Source organism: Sarcophilus harrisii, chromosome 1, assembly GCF_902635505.1.
Source record: "Sarcophilus harrisii chromosome 1, mSarHar1.11, whole genome shotgun sequence".
Classification (NCBI taxonomy): Eukaryota; Metazoa; Chordata; class Mammalia; order Dasyuromorphia; family Dasyuridae; genus Sarcophilus; species Sarcophilus harrisii.
Genome location: NC_045426.1, coordinates 667,917,753 through 667,937,664, shown reverse-complemented (window position 1 = coordinate 667,937,664; position 19,912 = coordinate 667,917,753). Strand labels below are relative to the sequence as shown.

General features: G+C 41.6%; 1 protein-coding gene across 2 annotated transcripts in view; it reads right to left on the bottom strand.

Annotated features, from left to right (window-relative positions):
- FKBP8 (FKBP prolyl isomerase 8) overlaps positions 1 to 19,604 on the bottom strand; it is a 29,381-nt gene extending 9,777 nt beyond the window's left edge. For both annotated transcript variants that reach the window (XM_031948196.1, XM_012542195.3), the window contains exons 1-2: positions 19,446 to 19,604; positions 18,275 to 18,554 (exon numbers count right to left, since the gene is read on the bottom strand). In XM_031948196.1, the coding sequence (XP_031804056.1) occupies positions 18,275 to 18,539 (265 nt within the window). In that variant the 5' untranslated portion in view covers positions 18,540 to 18,554; positions 19,446 to 19,604. The remainder of the gene's footprint in view (positions 1 to 18,274; positions 18,555 to 19,445) is intronic.
- Between the last annotated feature and the right edge of the window lie 308 nt (positions 19,605 to 19,912).

Below are 19,912 nucleotides of genomic sequence, written 5' to 3'. Positions count from 1 at the left end.
ATGGAAGAGCATCACCTTATAAAGAAGGCTAAGGAAAATGGGACTCCCCAGCAGGCTGGATTAGAAAGGACTTCAGTCCCCATATTGTCAGACCCACCTAAACCAGAATCCCCTTGCCCAGAGTGTGTCCCCCCAACCTGCCTCTGAGGAGGAGGGCCCACCGGCTCTGGGAGGCAGCTTTGGTGCCAGAGAAGCTGGAAGTCCATCCTGGACACTATGCAGCCTCAACTACCTGACCCCTGGGAGTTCCCATTGTACCCTGCTAACTCCTAAAGAAGCCTACAAGCAACTAAAATCCCAAATTCTCTTAGCTGGATTATCTAACTATATTTCCCTCTTCACTTGAAGTGACTTTCTTCTCACAATAACACTTTACATTTACCCTCTTAAATCCCGCCTTCCTGTTTCAGCCTAAGGTTGGCGCCTGACTTTGCCCCTGAGGGTGAGCTGTTCCCATGGACTGGGCAGCATCCCTATCAAATTCTCTGATGAGACCCCTGCCTTTATCCAAGTCCCTGATTAAACAGTTACAGCAGCCCAGGAGCAAGTACAGATCCTTGTAGCCAGGGCTGGCCTGAAACCAGCTCCAGATGCTTGAGACTTAATTGTGAAATTTTCAGATTGAACATTTACACCTCAGAAGTCAGCAAGCTCTACAAATTAGAGTTTAATTGATTTTTTAAAAACAAATTTTGTCTCATTTGATCCTCACAACAAACTATTTCTTTTTTTGTTTTTTAATTTGGAGTAGGTAGTTAATAAGTATTGATTTATTTTTCTGAATTCCTTATATTTGTCATTTTTATAGCAAAAGCATCCTCTACTACATTCATATATACAATGGATGCTGCCAAGTCCCTGGGGACAGCTCACAGCCTCAGAGGCAAAGTCAAGGGCCCAAAGCTCTGGCCAGGAAGGCTGAAACAAGAAGGCAGGATTTAAGAGGGTAAATGTAAAGTGTTCTTATGAGAAGAAAGTAACATACTTGAATTCTGCTGCTTCCACAGAAAGTATGTAAATACTTTAGTTATACATGGCAACTTTGTTTTTCAGTGACTTCCTTGTAGTATATGCCCACACGGAGGGGCCACAGGACATGAACAATGGCTTTTCTTCATCCTAAGCTGTTTTCTAGAATATGGAGATCAGAACTAGAGCATACTGATCTGCTTATTCCCCTCAATTTCTGCAACACTGAGTAGCGCCTTTTTAAATTAAAGTCTCTCCTTCCCATCTCCACCCCCCTAACCCTATCACAAACATGTCAGGTCAAATAAAACAAGCTTCTACCCTGGGGCCAGGTCAGCTCCCATATTCATTTTCTTCGTCCAGGTCTATGTCCCTGTCACCCTAACTTTCTGGGGTGGGATTTTTTCCCTTCATTCTTCCAGTCTATTTCTGACTTAAGATTTGATACTGGGTCAGTCGGTGTACATTTATAGAGAGAATGTCTGGTCTGGTGGGTTGCTGCTTTCTTGGAGTACTGAGGGTCCGTGATTCTAGGTCATCAGCTTAGGCTCTCAAGCAAAGTCTGATACTGTTGGGTTTGGGCATGCTTGGAGTCCAGTAGACCGTTGCTGGATTCAATCACTGTCAGTCCAACGGACTTTGGGAGTCTTGCCCTGGCTATTTTGGTGTAGGTTTCAGGGTGGGCTGGAGATGGGCTGGAGACTGGACCTGGGCCTCCATCCCCTCTGGGATCAAGATCACAGAGCCGCTGCTTGCTTCTGAACTTGCTCCTCCCTGGTACACACCCTAGGAGCCATGATCCCTCCTCACACTGAAACGCCAGACCTGGGCCTCAGTGTTGGGAGCCACCTTCTCCTGGACCTTCACGAGCTGCGGCCCCTCTGGGACACCCCACATGGCCAGCCCTGGATAGACAGGGTCCCTCAGGGTTCTATTCCAACCTGGGGTAGGAAAACAACTCTGCAATTTTTCTCCCTTATACTTCTTAATCAGGACCGCACTGAGGTTCTGCTGTATTTTCTCGATCCGCTTACAGACAATGGGGAAAGGGGAAGGGATAGAGCTGACTACTTCTTCCTGCTATTCCACTACCTTGATCCCATCTCCCTATTATAATCTTTGTCCAACTTTGCAAACTTGATGGAAGACAAGCTGCTTTATTTTACATTTTTTAAAATGACTGGTGATTTGTAGTAATCATTTAAATGGTCAGTGATAGTTTGCAGTTCTTCTTTTGAGAACTATTTATTCATGTCTTTTGACCACTTATCTGAAAAAACTCAATCTTATGTGTTTATATAAATTCCTTATATATTTTGCATATCATCAGGCTTTTTATCAGAGAAATTTGATGAGAAATTTTTTCCCAAATCAATTGTTTTTCTTTTTTACTGTAATTACATTGTATGAAAACTTTTTTACATAACAGAAATTATCTATTTTATCTTTTGTGATCAATTCCATCCCTTCTTTCATTATAAGTTCTTTCCCTACAGCTTCCCCAGCTAGAAAAAAAAATCTTCTTCCACTTTTCTCTAATTTATATATATATTTATTTTTATATTATAATTATAGCTTTTTATTTACAAGATATATGCATGGGTAATTTTTTCCCCTTCTTCCCCCTCCCTCCCCTAGATGGCAGGTTGACCAATACATGTTAAATACGTTAAAAGTTTATGTTAAATACTATATATATATATATATATATATATACGCCCATAGTTATTTTGCTATATATAATTTGTATTTTTACATGGAAATATTATATATCTATTTGGGGTATACTGTAGTATATGGTGTTAAAGTGGTGGTCTAAATTATTTTCTGCCAAATCTTACCAGCAAAACTTATCAAAAAGATTTCCTTTCCCTTTCCAATTTAAAAATCCTTTTAATTAGAATTTTTAAAGAGATAAATAATATTCTTGCCAGACCTTCTTCATCTCTGGCCAGGAATGGAACTATCATTTCTATATTTTAAGCCATGGTCCAAAAATCCAAATCTTCTTCTCAGATAACACCTAATTAACTTGTTCAACACTTCCCTAATCTGCCTTCATTTTCTGAACCCCTTAGTTTCCATGGATTAACAATGATAAAAAAATACAATATGTGACCCCAAGAACAGTTTCTTCCCTAAAATTACATATGTTTCATATTAAATTCCTTCTGATACTATCATTTGTGCCCATATAAAAAAACCAGAAGGGGGTAATAATCTTCTGGTAAAAAATCTTCACAGTAGGACATGAAGTGAAGTCTCCAAATGAGGACTGACAGGAAGTGAACCAACAGAATAACAGACAAAGCAATCATGGAAGCTTCAATTTTATAAATGAATACAACTTAGATTGTCAAAAAATGCCATCTTCAGATTTCACCACACTATTCAGAGCAACAGTTTTTGCTGTAAAGAACTGAAAATAGATATTCTTCAACTGTTAAATGACTAAACAGATTGAGATTCTCTAAGGCAGTGAAATACTACCAAACAGTAAACATAACAAATGTGAAAAATTCAGAGAAACATGGAAAGATTTATACCAACTGATGTAGAATGAAATGAGCAGAAGAACAATATCATGACACCAATGTAAATAGAAGCAATAATGAAATCAGATGGAAATTTCTGTAATTATGGTAGTCAAGATGGACTCTGGAGAAGAGTTGGAAAAAATGAAATTCACTCCATTCCCTGCAAAGGTGGGGAACTATGGGTATAAAACCATCCAAATGTAGCTAACTCGATCTAAGCTTTGGTTTGGCTGAACTGTTTTTTCTTTTCATTTGAAAATGTTTATTATATAAATTGTGCATACCCTTTGATCTAGCCGTGTCTCTACTGGTGCATCCCAAAGAGATCATAAAAGATGGAAAAGAACCTACACATGCAAAAATGTTTGTAACAGCCCTTTTGGAGTGCAAGGAACTGGAAACTGAGTAGATGCCCATTATTTGGAGAATGTCTGAATAAGTGATGGTATATGAATGTAATGGACGATTTCTGCTTGCTCATTAAGAAATGATGAGCAAGCTGATTTCAGAAAAGCCTGGAAAGATTTACATGAACTGATACTAAGTGAGAAAAATCAAGAGAATATTGTACACAGCAACAAGATTATGTAATGATCAACAATGATGAACTAGGCTCTTTTCAACAATGAGGTGATCCAAGACAATTCTAATGGACTTGTGATGGAAAGTGCCATCTGCATCTAGAGAGAGAATTATGGAGACTGAATGTGGATCAAAACATAGCATTTTCATCTTTTTTGGTTGCTGTTTGTTTGCTTATTTTTTCTCTCATTTTTTTCTCCTTTTGATCATATTTTTCTTGTGCAAAATGATGAATATGGAAATATGTTTAGGAGAATTGTACATGTTTAATCTATATCAGATTGCTTGCTGTCTTGAGGAAGGGGGAGGGAGGAAGAAAGGAAGAAAAATTTGGAGCACAAGGCTTTTGCAAAGGTGAATGTTGAAAACTATCTTTTCATGTGTTTGGAAAAATAAAATATTATTTTAAAAAAGAAAAAAGAAAATGTCTATTGTAAGAGAAGGCTCACTAGATAGGGAAATAGGAAGGAGGGATGTATCTGGAGATTGTCATGATATAAAAAAAAATGAAAGATTTCAATAAAAACAAACAAAACACTATCAAAAACAATGGATACTGTTTTTAGTAATATATGAACAACGGCTCTTTCTGGTTTTTAATAAAAAGAAAAGGCTGAAAGATCAGGCGCCACCAGCCCCATCACCCTTTGTTTCTTCTGAGGTGATAGATAAGTCAGCCCTCACCTAGGATGCAGGACTCAGCAGGACATGAGTGATCTGTTTTAGCATGCCATTTCTTCCGTGACCCCTCCATAGATCCTGTGGAGATGCTGATGTTTAACAAGGAAACTGTTAACAGCTGCTCTGCTGGGTCTCTCAGACACCTGAAAACTGGTGTACATAGGAGCCTTCTCTTTTAAGGTAATTTACCGCTGTCGTTAAACAAAGGTAAATTCCTTGGGATTAGATTAGCTGCTTCCCGGGGAGCAGATGCCCTTATATATGACAGCATGGAGCCAAGAGCATAATTCATAATAGCCCCAAGAACACAATCTCTTTGGTCAGTGCTGGAATCAGTTTTCCAGCCAGGCAGTGATCAGGAGAGGCAGCTACAGTTTGTCCTGTTCTTATCTAGACAAGTAAAGAGAGCATTTTGACCTGTTCTGCTAACTCCACACCAAGAGACTTAAAATTCAATAGCCAGGACTGCATAAATTAAGTTGCCTGCCTATACCTGGGAATTGATCCAGTTGACATGTGATATGGAGTTATAAGAAATTAGAACGTGGCTGGAAATGCTAGGTCCTCTTTTCCAGGGGAGAACATGAAGGCACCGAGTTGCTGAAGAAGCTGCCTTCTAGGAGGACCCAATTCTATGAGGGATGTTACAGATTGCTTTATAAATGGTCACCACTTGCACTCTTCTGATTGATGTGACTTTCTGTTGACTGCTGCTTTAAATAGGTAGAAAGCATATGACAGTCCCAGATCTAGCAATCTTCTCTCTGACACATAAATTGATCTACTTTCTGATCTCAAAAGTTTTAAGAGTCACAATGTCCAACACTACCCAGGCACAGCAGCATAAGGCCAGTGGATACTATGTGAAATCAAGAAGGATGTTCTGATGAGTGTGAACCACTATATAGAATTCCCAATCCCTCTATTTTTGTCCGCCTGCATTTTTTATTTCCTTCACAGGTTAATTTTACATTATTTCAAAGTCTGATCCTTCTTGTGCAGCAAAATAAGTGTATGGGTATGTTTACATATATTGTATTTAACACATACTTTAACATATTTAACATGTATTGGGCTACTTGCCATCTGGGGGAGGGGGTGGGGGGAAGGAGGGAAAAAGTTGAAACAGAAGGTTTTGCAAATGTCAATGCTGAAAAATTACTCATGCATATATCTTGTAAATAAAAAAGCTGTAATTTTAAAAAACAACAACAACAAGAAGAAGGCTGTTCTGGGTCCATTAACAAAATGTGGGAGGAGCAGAGCCAAGATGCTAAGGGCAAGGACTCACCTGACTGACCTCTCTGCTCTCCCAAATTCCCCTCCAAACCACTCTGAAGTAATTTCTCAAAATGACAAGTTCTGGAGCAGCAGAACAAAAGAACAGCCAGCCCAAGACAACTTAAAAGGTCAGCATGAGGATAAGTGAACAAGAGGCTGTGGCTTCTGGAGTTCTCAGCCCACAGACAATAGGGGGATCAGAGGAAGACTTAAGGGGACCCTTGGCTGACACTAAGTGCAAAACACACTGCTGTACTGCTGGGTCCCAGTCACAACTTCAGAGGGAGCAGGAGCACTAGCACAGCAGAGCGTGCAGCCATAGAGGAGAGGGCGAAAAAGAGTGAAAAAAAGTACTCAGTTACTCAGACCAAGAAAGTAATGATCACACTTCTCCTTAGATTACACCATCTTGGAAGAAGCAGAAACTTGCAGATGCCCAGGAAACAGCTTGAGACAGTGCCCCCTCCACCCAGAAGCTAGGATTGCAAGCAAAAATTAACTACTTAGCAAAACTAAATTTAATATTTCTGGAGAGAAAATGGACATCCAATGAAATGGAGCATTTTCAAGCATTCCTAATGAAAACACCAGCGATAAAGGGAAAATTTTATTTTCACACACAAAAGAAGCACAGAAAAGTAAATATGAAAGTATTTCAATACTTTTTCGATACTTATTTCAATAAGATTTAATTATTTATATTTCTACATGAGAAGATGATACTTGTAACTTATAAGAATTCTGTCATTAAACTGATGCTGAGTGAAATGAGCAAGACCAGGAGATCATTATATACTTCAACAATACTATATGATGATCAATTCTGATGGACGTGGCTATCTTCAACAATGAGATGAACCAAATCTGTTCCAATGGAGCAGGAATGAATTGAACCAGCTATACCCAGCGAAAGAATTTTGGGAGATGACTAAGAACCATTACATAGAATTCCCAATCCCTATAATTTTGTCCATCTGCATTTTAAATTTCTTTCACAGGCTAATTGTACACTATTTCAGAGTCCAATTCTTTTTATACAGCAAAATAACTGTTTGGACATGTATACTTATTTTGTATTTAATTTATACTTTAACATATTTAATATATATTGGTCAACCTGCCATCTGGGGGAGGGATGAGGGGAAGGAGGGGAAAAATTGAAACAAATGGTTTGGCAATTGTCAATGCTGTAAAATTACCCATGCATATAACTTGTAAATAAAAAGCTATAATAATTTAAAAAAAAGAATTTTGTCATTATTAGGGCAGTTAGGAGGAGTACACATAGACAGATGGCATGAGTGTGAAATAGCATTACAGAGAAAAGAAAGGAAGATCAGGGAAGAGAAAGGTAAAGTGGGGTAAATTAACTCACATAAAATAAATGCAAAAGAGCTTTTACAGTGGAGGGGAAAATTGGGAGAGGGGGTGGCAGACATCATTTGAAGCTTACTCTCATTGGAACCTGCTCAAAGAGGGAATAACATATGAACTCAGCTGGGTATAGAACTCTTACCCTACAGGGAACTAGGAGGAAACAGGGATAAGAGAAGGGAGAGTAGATAAGGGGAGAGTTTAGAAGCAAAACAGGGTAAAAGGGTGAAAGGAGAGAAAAGGATAAACAGAAGGAAATATAAGTAATCACAACTGTGAAAATAATTTTATAGCAAGTTTCTCTAATAATGGCATCATTTCTCAAAAACATAGAAAACTGAGTCAAATATCTAAGCATACGAGTCATTTCCTAATTGATAAATTGTCAAAGGATGTACATAGGCAATTTCCAGAATAAATCAAAGTTATCTATATAGTCCTATGGAAAAAATGCTTTAAATCACAAGTGATTTCAGGAATGCGATGTAAAATAACTCTGATAAGCAGGATGTCTTTGTCCAGGTCACCCAGGTTCACGATCTAGGTGCCACTTCAATTTCTCACTCATGTTCAGCCTTCATATATGGTCTGTTGACAAATCTTGCCATTTGCACCTTTACAACATCTCTAATATACATATACAACACGTGCACACACAATCTCCCCTTCCCTCACTCATCCAGCCCCTTGTGGATGCGCCTTCTCATCACCTTTCTTCTGGACTGCTGTAATGGCCTGCTTGGGGGTTTCTCCCCCTCCAATCTGTCTTGCCCTCTGCAGAGGTTTCCCCAACGTACGGGCCTGACCTGCCAAGTCTGCTCCATAAGAGAAGAGTATGGAGGCAGCGAAGTTTGGCCAGGGCCCCGGGGGCTAAATTAGCCAGCGTTGCCTCTGCCTGGTCTGGGGAGTGTCAGTCCTGAGGTCTGAGCCCCAGACCCTGGCAGGAAGCTGGACTGGAACCGAGTGAGCACCATCAACAGGAAGGGATGAGGAAAGAGGACAGACTTCTGGTGCTGGTGCAGAGACTGTCTGAGCAGACGTCCTGTCCCCAAAAGGAATCCCCACGAGTGCAAACCTGGGAAGACGGGGAGCTCACTGCCTCCTGAGGCTGGAGGAGCCCTGAATAGGCCTCTTTCAGGTGCCTCTCCCCTCTCTGTTCCCTGCTCCACATGATAATCACACTCACCCGCCTCCTGATCTTTTCTTCTCCTAGCAAACATCTCCACTCCCCTCACGAGCTCCTCCCTTGACAATGACCTGAACTCAAGGACCTCTGCCATCCTGGCCACCTTCTTCTGGACCCTGGGCAGCTCACCAATGTCCTGCTTAAAACATGGCTCCCCCTTCAGAAACAAGGCTGGCAAGGCCAAAGGGCGGAGAGACTGCCTCCTCCTGAGGCCTTGGAGCTATGCCCTATATACCCTCTCAGACCTCCCCAGGGTGCGCAGAAGCTGCAGCGTCTTCCTCTGTTGCCAGATCCACCCTTCCAAGACAGCCACGTTCCCCTTGCTCAGGCACAGACCGAGCCATGGGCCTCCTCAGCTCACAAATCTCCCAACACTCGGCATTGTGCCCAGCACATTTTGTCATTCAGTTGTTTCTGAGCTACTTCAGTCAAGTTGGGCCTGACTCTGCAACTCCCTCTGAGATTTTCTTGGCAAAGATACTGGAGCGGTTTGCCATTTCCTTCTCTCATTTTACAGATAGGGAAACTGAGGCAAACAGAGTGAAGTGACTTGTCCAGGGTCATACAGCTAGTAAGTATCTGAAGCTGGATTTGAACGCAGGACTTCCTGATTCCAGGTCTGGCTCTCGATTCTGCCACCAGCTGCCTTCCTTGCACATAGCAGATGCTTGATAATCCTACCAATAACTAGATTCTTAATTCCTTTTTCCCAATGTCCCAAGAAATGGTGTTATCATCCTCATCATCCTCATCCTCCTCATCCTCCTCACCACCACCTGGATTTAGGGAATGCATTTCAGTCTGCAAAGTGCTTTACATTAATTACCTGAATACGAGTATTTTTGTGGCCAGTATGCACAAGAACTTATACAAAGGCCCCCTGCATGGGGGAGCTGTCAACTACTTTAGCCTTTCTGAACAGTGATTTGGAACTCTGCCCAAAGTCCTTAACCTCTGCATGCCCTCTAACCCCACTATGCCACTCAGAGGCCTACATTTCAAAGAAGATTCAAGAAAAACTTTAGAAAAGGACCCATGTGCACAAAATATTTTTGTATTGCAAACATTTTTTAAATTTTATTGTGTCATAAGAAATGACAAAAAGAAACTGGGAAGAACTTTATGAACTGATGCAGTCAATTCAGCAGAATTAGGAAAATAATTTATAGAATAATATCTTATGATTTCAGAGAAGCCTGTAGAGACTGACATGAACTGATGTTAAGTGAACAGAGCAGAATCAGGAGAATAATGTAGCAACAAGAAGATTATGTGATGATCAATTCTTTTGGATGTGGATCTTTTCAGCAATGAGGTGATTCAGGCCAATTTCAATAGATCTGAGAGAACCATCTGCACCCAGAGAGGACTATGGGGACTGAATGTGGGATTACAACATATTATTTTCACTTTTTTTGTTGTTGTTTGCTTGAATTTTATTTTTTCTCATTCCCCCCCCTCCTTTTTGATCTGGTTTTTTCTATGTAGAATGATAAATGTTGAAATATACATGTATAGAACTGTACATGTTTAATATATATTGGATTAATTGTCTAGGAGAGGGAGTGGGAGGAAGGGAAGGAAAAAATTTGGAACACAAAGTTTTGCAAAGGTGAATACTGAAAATTATGTATGCATATGTTTTGAAAATAAAAAGCTTTAATAGCAATAAAAAAGAATAACATCTTAGAGTAAAATTAGTTTGAAATAATAATAAAGATAACAACTAACATTTATATAGCTGACAAAATAGCATAAGAACAAAACAATAGGATTTCAAAATAAATCAAATATATTGAAATATAGTCATCAATATATTAAAAAAAAAAAAAAAAAAAAAAAAAAAAAAGAAAAAGTTTGTGGACCCTGTGAGCCCAAGTTCAAGGACCACTATAAGGAATTATTCTTTAAATAAAACTGTATTTTGAGTTTTATTTATAATTTTCTATATTTACTATTTATGTAGCTCATATATTATACTAGGCACTTTACAATTATTATCTCATTTGATCCCAATAATCTTGGGAAAGAAAGGACTGAGAACTCTGGTCAAAGCAATGATTAACCATGAATCCTGAGGATTAATGATGGCCCATACTGTCTAGCATCTACCTGTGAAAAGATAGACTCAAAAATGCAGAATGAGATATACATTTTTGGACATGGGCAATGTGGGAATGTATTTTGCTGGCCTATTCATTGTAAAGATTTAATTTTTTAATTGTTGAAATGAAGAAAAAGGCAAGTGGGAGAAGATAATAAATGTGCAAAAAAAAAAAAGTATCACCACACACCCCCACTCTCATAAACAAACAAATAAATAAATAAACAAAGCACATATAGATTTCCCTTACTTCTTCCTGAGTGGTCAAAATCTCTTCCTGTGGAGCCTGAGTTATGGAAGATTCTATCACCTTTGAATAAAGGGTCTCAGCAAGACTCCCTGCCTGAACCAGATTAGAATGAAATTGGGAAATGTTTAAAAAAATAAACAAAAATCCAACAAAATGCTAATTTATGATCTTCTAAGTAGGCAGCGCATTCACTTCTACTTGAGTGACAATACTATAATAAACATGAGGCCCCCTATCTATGAACCAAGGAATAGTAAATCCTGTTAATCTGAACATTCTCGATATAAATAAAACCAGAAGACAAAAGGAAGTTGCAGCTAAATGGGAGGGATAGCTAATAGGTTTGCTTTGAAGAGACAGATAAATCGCAATCTCCCAGGATCATTTCATTCTGCAGTGCTCATGATAAGTATTTAGAAAAATACCACTATGAGGATAATTACATCTTAAATATCAATATTTGTGCAAAGCATAAAGTAATAGAGAAATTATATGCAGAACTTGCTAAGGCTATCTTTAAAAAAGAATAGGTGCCTTAATATTTGTCAACATCAATGCAAAGGTATGCATAGGAGAGGCAAGGGAAAAATAAATTGGAAAAACACAGTTCAGGAGTAATAAACAAGCCAAAGGCCTGAAAAACAAGCCAAAGGCCTGAAGACTACACAAAAGCCTCATGCTTATCACACAGATTTTTCAGAAATAGTATTGGGGAGCATTAGACATGGGAAAAAACAAATGACATCATAAAAAATGAAATTCATTATAAATTATTATTATTAAAAGGCTGGAAATAATGAATTACTGGTCTGGAACCCATTTCTGAATCAGCTGTCTCAAGAGTCAGCTCACTGATTTGTTAAGAGAAAAAATCAAAATCAGTACCAAATTAAGAGAAAAAAGGGAAAAAGTGGGAAAACGTGGCACACAACTTCAACTTGACCTATTTAAATAAGTTACTGACACAAGGAAAAAGAGAGAAATAGTTAGAATCTACATAGACATAGATTATCACCATTTCTTAAGAAAATTTAACCACTGTAAATGGTTACCACCACAAACAGGAAACTCAAGGATCCTGTGCAGTAAGTTGATCTCTTTGCTAGATGGTCAGATATGTGGGAAAGGGCCACATTGTTTTAAAATGTAAATTTCTTCATAAAAACTTAAAATTATAAGCAGTATATTATTTCATAAGACATGGAGAAGTAGTAGAGGGAAAAAAAAAAGGTTCCAGCAAACTTGACTTGAGAACCATCTGACAGAGCTCGTGTCTACATCACTCAAGGATGAAACCGGTAACAGATGAAAAATGGAAAGCCATTTCTAAAACCTACTATCACAATACTCCACAAGCTATGAAGAGGAAATGAGACCAAAAGAACAGCTGGACTAGGCCAAGCACCCGGAGACAAGGTCAATGCAGGAGGCAACAGGACTCTGAGAACACTGAAGGATCAATCTGCTGAGAATTAATGAATGAGAGAGCTAATGAATGTTTGGGGAGGAAGAAATCACAAGGCTTATTTTTACTTTGAAAAGTTTACTCAAAGGGGCAACTAGGTGGCGCAATAGATAGAGCACCAGCCCTGAAGTCAGGAGGATCTGAGTTCAAATCAGACCTCAGACTTAAACACTTCCTAGCTGTGTGACCTGGGCAAGTCACTTAACCCTGACTGCCTCAGCTTAAAAAAAAAAAAAAAAAAAAAGGTTACTCGGGGACCCATCTTCCCAAAGAGAGGAATTATTGATGAAGATATTAAAAGGAAAAAGGTTCTCACCAGTTGATATTCTACAGCAGACCACATCTTCAACATGACAGAACTGTCTAAAAGGTGTAGAGAACACAAGATTCTCCTGAGCTTATGATGTATTGACAATCAAAAAGAAAAGGGAAGCATGTGTGATGTTATGGACAGAGGACAGGCCTCAGAATCAAGAAGATGAGAAATCCTCAGAAAGGCCTGGAGAGACTTGCACGAACTGATGCTGAGTGAAATGAGCAGGACCAGGAGATCATTCTATACTTCAACAACAATACTATATGATGACCAGTTCTGATGGACCAGGCCATCCTCAGCAACGAGATCAACCAAATCATTTCCAACGGAGCAGTAATGAACTGAACCAGCTACACCCAGAGAAAGAACTCTGGGTGATGACTAAAAACCATTACATTGAATTCCCAATCCCTATATTTATGCACACCTGCATTTTTGATTTCCTTCACAAGCTAATTGTACAATATTTCAGAGTCTGATTCTTTTTGTACAGCAAAATAACGTTTTGATCATGTATACTTATTGTGTATCTAAGTTATATTTTAATATATTTAACATCTACTGTCATCCTGCCATCTGGGGGAGGGGGTGGGGGGAAGGAGGGGAAAAATTAGAACAAAAGGTTGGATCTAATTTATATTTTAATATATTTAACATCTACTGTCATCCTGCCATCTGGGGGAGGGGGTGGGGGGAAGGAGGGGAAAAATTAGAACAAAAGGTTTGGCAATTGTCAATGCTGTAAAGTTACCCATCATATAACTTGTAAATAAAAAAACTATTAAAAAAAAGAAGAAGAAGAAGAAGAAGAAGATGAGAAATCCTACAGTGGAAACAGTGACTGTGGGATCCTGAACAAGTCACTTAGTACTTAAGTGCCCCAAGCAATTTCCCAGGACTACAGGTGGAAGAGCAGATACAAGTCTGCAAGTCTGCCTTGATTGAAAGTTCCCAAGTTAATGAAATTATAGATCTACCCCCATCCCTGCTCTCACTCCACCCCTACCCCCCAAAAAAGTAGAGCAATATGGAAACTTAGACTCTCTTCCAACAAGGAGCCTTCTGTGAATAGGTAAAATCACATATAATTCCTTTAAAGATGCCACAACAGAAAGACCTTTGTCCAATGACTTCTGATTATTAATATCAAAGGAAGCATAAAGCAGCAAGATGTGTATTTGTCAAAGATCCTAAACTTACTATTATGGAAGAAAGTCAAAATAGTTTTATTTAAAAAGGAATTCCCTATAGATTAGATATTCTTAACCTGGAATCCATGAATCTTTAAAAAATATTTTGATGACACATTTCAATATAATTGATTTATTTTGAAATTCTACTGTTGTATTTTTATGCATTGAACAAGCATTATTCTGAGAAGGTTCCACAGGCTTCACCAAAGGGGTCTGTGACTCAAAAAAGGTCCAAAACCCCCAATATAAATAGCAATGTCCTGCTGCTTGTGGATGGCAGTTGACTGATAGTCTAATCAGGGAACTTTGCAGTCTCCTAAATGAGATGCAAAATCTTTCAAGAGTTTGGTGTAACAATACACATGAGAAACATCACATAAGTTGAGACGATTACTCTGCAAGGCAGGAGAAGCCACTGCACAGACTAAGCATGTTGATTATTATGTATAAAGTGAGATTCCAATGAAGATGCCCCATGAGCTGGGCACAAAGCTGAGGAGGAGGGGAGGAAAGAGGATCTGCCTTTAAGAAACTTCAGTGACCTCAAGCTTTTCCCCTAAACAAAAGCCCACCTCTGCCACATTAAGTGTCTTTTGGTGATATTGTACAAAATGAAATCTGCAGGTTCCCCTAAGGGCAGTGGAGAAGGGCATGAAGGGTTTGAGTAGGAGGCTACATTTTACCAATAAAGAAATGCCAACAACATACAAGGTAGAGGAGACAGATGCATGACCAGGATAGGAGGTGGGCCAGTGGTGGAGGAGGACCACAAGACTTAAAGCTCCTGCTTTAAGTGACTTCCTGTGGCCTATTTATAGGACACAGGAGCTGAAGAGAAGAGCAGGTTCAGGTTCCACCTGAAGCTCTAGGAGATCTCAGGAGAGAGAAATGGCACACAGATTTTGGAGGAGGACGAACAACGAGCTCCCTCCACAACTCTCCCAAACAGACCTGGAAGGCAGGCCATGATGAATCAATCCTTGGATTGAGAAATCCAAGAAAAAAAATCACAGCAAGCCATTTTTCCATCCCAGATCAACCCAAGCCGAGACGGGCAGAGGCCTGTGAGGACCTCGGGCATCGGGTTTTCAGCCAGGAAGGGCCTTGTAGAGAGCCTAGTAGCCCAGAAGATGTCCGAGATCTGGCAGAGGAGTCCAGCAGCTGGGCAGCTCTGCTTCTCATATGTGAGCTCTGGGTCCCAGACTCAGACCGGACTGAGGAGAATGCACCCAGGGCTGGCATTTTAGGGGGAGGGCTTGTCCAAGGCCACGTACCAGGGAGAAGCAAGTTCAGAAGCAAGCAGCAGCTCTGTGACTTTGACCCCCGGAGGGGGATGAGGGCCCAGTTCCAGCCTCCAGCCCACTCTGAAACCGACACCAGAATAGCCAGGGCAGGCAGCCCAGACCAAAGTCCATTGGACCGACAGTGACTGAGCGCAGCAGGCCTCTAATGGAACTACAAGCAGAGACAAACCCACAGACTTGCTGGTCAGACCCAAACCCAAGTCAGGAAATTTAGACTAGGGGGACAGTGATCAGACTTTGCCCTAGAGTACATTATTTTGGAAGCCTTGAAAACTTATGAGACCTCAGCCTAAGCTGTCCCTAAAATCCTGGAATCATAAACACTCAATAATCCAAGAATGCAGCAACAGCAAGACCAGACCAGACTTTCCTTCCAGAATTGTACAGAATTTGGCCCTAACATCAAATCTGAAGTCAGGAAGCAGGTTGGAAGAAGGAGCAAACAAAAAAGAATCCCACCATAGGTAGCTATCATGATGACAAGGACACTGAAGCATAAATCCAGAAAAGAATGCCTATGAAACATCTATAAACAAAGCCTCAAAGGAAAATGCAGTTTAAGCACAAACTCAACTAGAATTTCTGGAAAAAAAAAATTAAGCAAGCATTTAAAAAAAATGCTTCTGTAAATCAAATGAGAGATGTAGAGAAAAAAGTTGGAAAAGAAATGAAAGTTATATTAGAAAGAATTAGAAAGGTAATTAGGAAATTGGCACAAAAAATGCAAAACTTGTCTTTGGCAACAAACTCCCAGAAAATTACAATGGACCAAATGCGTGCTAATTTCATGAAAAGAACAAGAAATATTAAAACAAAATCAAAAGAAATAGAAAAAAACCATAAGATATCTCATAGCAAAACCAAGTGACTTCAAAAACTGATCTAAGAAAATATAATAATTTAAGAAATCATGAACTACCTGAAAGTCATGAAAAAAGAGTCTAGAAAGAGTTCAAGAAATCATAAAAGAAAACTGTCCAGATGTCTTAAAATCAGAGGGAAAAGTGGGAAGAAAAAGAATCCACCAATCACCTCCTGAAGGAAACCCCAAAATGAACATTTCTGGAAACATTACAGTCAAAGCTTAAGATCTTTCATGATATAGAAAAAAATATTACAAGCAACCAGAAAGAAAGAATTCAAGTTCTCAGGAACCAAAACATGACTGCATCACATAGGCTTTAGCAACCACTATGTAAAGAAAGAGATGGTGGAATATAATGCTCCAGAAAACCATGGAAATGGGCTTACAGACAAAAATAACTTATTCAGAAAAACTGACTATAAACCTGAGAGGAAAAAAAATGCATCTATAATGACTTCTAAGTATTCCTAATGAAAAGACTACCGTTGTGTAGAAACTCTTAAGTGCAAACACAGGCATCGAGAAACACAAAAAGGTAAATATGAACAAACAATCATATATAACTTTACTAAAAAAACTGCTGACATCCTAATATGGGGATATAAAACATGTCCTCTTAGAGCCCTATCATCATCTGGGAGCATAGAGGGAGTCTAATTAGACAGAAGGCCTGGGAGTGGTTCTCTTATGATCTTAAACAAAGAATGGAAAGGGAGAGGAAGAGCACTTTTGAAGGGAAATGTCAAGGGAAAATTATCTCACATATGATCAAAGTGTGCCAGTGGAAGTATGTATAAACAAGAAGGCAAGAGATTAAGAGGAGCCAGTGACAATTACATCTCACTTTTATCTGAACTGGTTAAAGGAGAGAAGCACGTACAATACACAAGAAGGGAAGAAAGAAATAAGAAGGGTAATTTAGAAAAGGCATTAGTCCTAAGTAAAACAAATTAATTAGAAATATGCAAAAATATTTACAGACACTCTTTTTTTGCAGTGGAAAAAAATGAAAACTGAGGAGGGGGGAGGATGCCCATTAATTTATAAAATGCTTGAATAATTACTGGTATATAATGTAATAGAATATTACTGGGCTGAAAGAAAAGATGAAGGTTTCAAAGAACCCTGGAAAGACCTTCATGAATTGATGATAAAAAGGGAAGTGAGCAGAACTCAATATATATAATGACAACAATAAGGATGAGGTAGTTAAACACTCACCTGCACATCCCTGACCCAGTGAGAAACAACTAAGCTTGACAGACTAAGGAACTCTGATCAACAGACCAATAACCAGATTCCAAAGAAGACATGATGAAACTTATTCCTCACATCCAAATATAGAGGTGAGGGATGCAGAATGCCAAATGAGGCATAATTTTTGGACACAGCCAATGCAGAAATTTGTTCTTCTTGACAACACATGTTTGTAAAGGGAAACTTAATTTTCCTTTCTTTTTCAACTGGGAGGGAAGGGAGATGAAGACAGATTTTTGCTGATTGAAAAAATAAATATTTCTTAAAGACATAAAAAAGCATTCCAAAGGAGAAAGAGAGAGGCAGGAAGCCTGAATCATTTGCCTGTGATCACACAACCACTACTCTGAGGACTTAAACCCATGTCTTCTCAATTCTAAATCATTATCTATTAAACACCCACAAAGTGCCAGGCACTGCGCTGGGTACCAGGGATCTTGAGGAGACTGCGAGGGCAGAACCCCACCTCCCAACCTCCCTCACTGAACTAATGCTAAGTGTTGCTCCGTTCCAACTTGTATTTGTCAGCAGTAAGCTCTACGATGGTAGGGACCATCTCTCACTCAAGCCAAGGTGGCCCAAGTGGTAAAGCACCATGGAGGATGCTCAATGAGAGGTGTGTGAAGTGTTTTGCAAACCGTTGTACTTAGCCAGCTTCTACTCACCTCCTTCAACCAAAGGACCACACATATCTGGCTCCACCAGTAAATACCTCAATTTGTGTCCTCTACATAATATAAACCCTCCGACTAGGGCAGGGAGCATTGCATTTTTGCCTTGGTGACACTCCTGGCATACAATAGGCATTTAATAAATGCTAGTTGACTGACCCCAACACTTAAGAGATGTCCGTTCAAGTGATCCAAGCCCAGACCCCGGAGCCACAAGGCAGGAATCTCCAAGCTCTTACCCAAGATATCCATCCAGTCCTCCTGGAGGGGGCTCCAAGGCCCTGCCTCTTCAGACGGGGCCGGCTGAGGCTCAGTGGGCCCCTCATTTGGGGCAGCTCCCAGGTCCTCCAAGGGAGGCAGCTCACTCAAGTCATCATCGTCTTCTTCCTCTTCCTCTTCAGTTCCATCCAGGACCTCAAAATCCTCACCGGAATCCTGCTGGGCAGCCCCGGGAGGCGGAGGAGAAACAGGGCCGGGGTCTGCAGGCGCAGCTTGGGAGGCCATGGTCCTGGAGGGAGGCTGGAGGAGGGGACAGAGAGAGCAGGGAAAGTGAGGCTCGGGAAACAACCCCCAAGCCGCCTCCGTTCCTGCCTCTTCCCTGGCGAGAGGGCCGGCACTGACTTGGGCAAGTCCTACTCTACCCGCCTGGGGCCCAGTTTCCGCACTTGTCCGAAGGAAGGCGGTCAGTAAGAGCCGGCCTGGGGTCTGGGGCCGGGTGGCACATCTGACAAGCCCACATTTACAGGATGGGGCTGGTCTCGGCCCCCAACGGGGCTGTTGGGGTGGGGGTGGGGGGCAGAGGGAGCGCTCCGGAAGCTCGGGGCCCTTCCCCTCGGCTGAGAGGCCCCAAGCCAGACCCCTGCTCTGTGGGGTGGGGGGAGGGGGGGCTTGAGCACTGGCCACAGAACCTCCAGCTAGTGTGGGGCTAGAGCTCGGGGCCTGAGCTCCGATCCTGGCACTGCCGCGGCCAGGCCACTCGCAAGTGACCTTGGACAAGTCGAGTTGCCTTTGGGCCTCAGTCTCCTCCTCTGTGAAATGGGGGATTTGGATGAGGGGACTTCCGCGGCCTCTCCCCACTCTAAGTTTACACCCCCTATCCAGGAAGAGGGCTCTGCCCCCCCCCCGCCCCCGCCCCCACCTACCTCAGGGGCCTGCCCCAGCCCCCCAGTCCTTGGGACCCTCCCCCATCGTCCACCTGGGGCTAGATAGTTAGGGCTGGCACACCTGCGTCTCTGGGGCAAACCTAGGCCAGCCCCCTCCGCGCGGCCAAGGTGGGGTCCCAACGGCGGGGCTGGGGGTCCCCGGCCGCCATCCCGGCCCCCAGGCCGCGTCTCTAATCCCCGACCCACTGCGGCCTCAGGCAGCTGTCCCGCCCCGGCCTCCCCCGTCAACCCGGCTCCCGGGAGTTACCGAGGTCCCCGCCCGGCTCCCCCGGGGACACGTGGCACCAGCTCGGGTCCCCCGGGGTCCTCCGGGCCCCCCTACCCAGCAGCAGCGGCTGCTGCCCGGCCTCGGGAATCAGCTGCTCTAGACCCGCCTTCCAAGGCGTTCATTGGCTAAGCCGGCCAGGAAGACCTCCCTTATTGGTCAGTGCGGATATCGCTCCAGACGCGAGGACCCGCCTCCTTCCTGCTTTGGTTTCCAAGGTTTTTCAAGCTCTTAAAGAGACCGACGCTAAACGCGCGGATACGGAGGTCACGTCCAAGGCCAGGCCCCGGAGGGCGGAGCCACGATTCTCAGGACTGGGCTGGGAGATGCTGCTATTAAAATTACCGCGAGAGCCTTCTCCCCCGGAAACCTACAGATGCCTCCAGCCGGGCTTCGTTATTATGTCAATTATCAGATTCTAGAAAGTGCTCGAGAACGCGTTAATAACT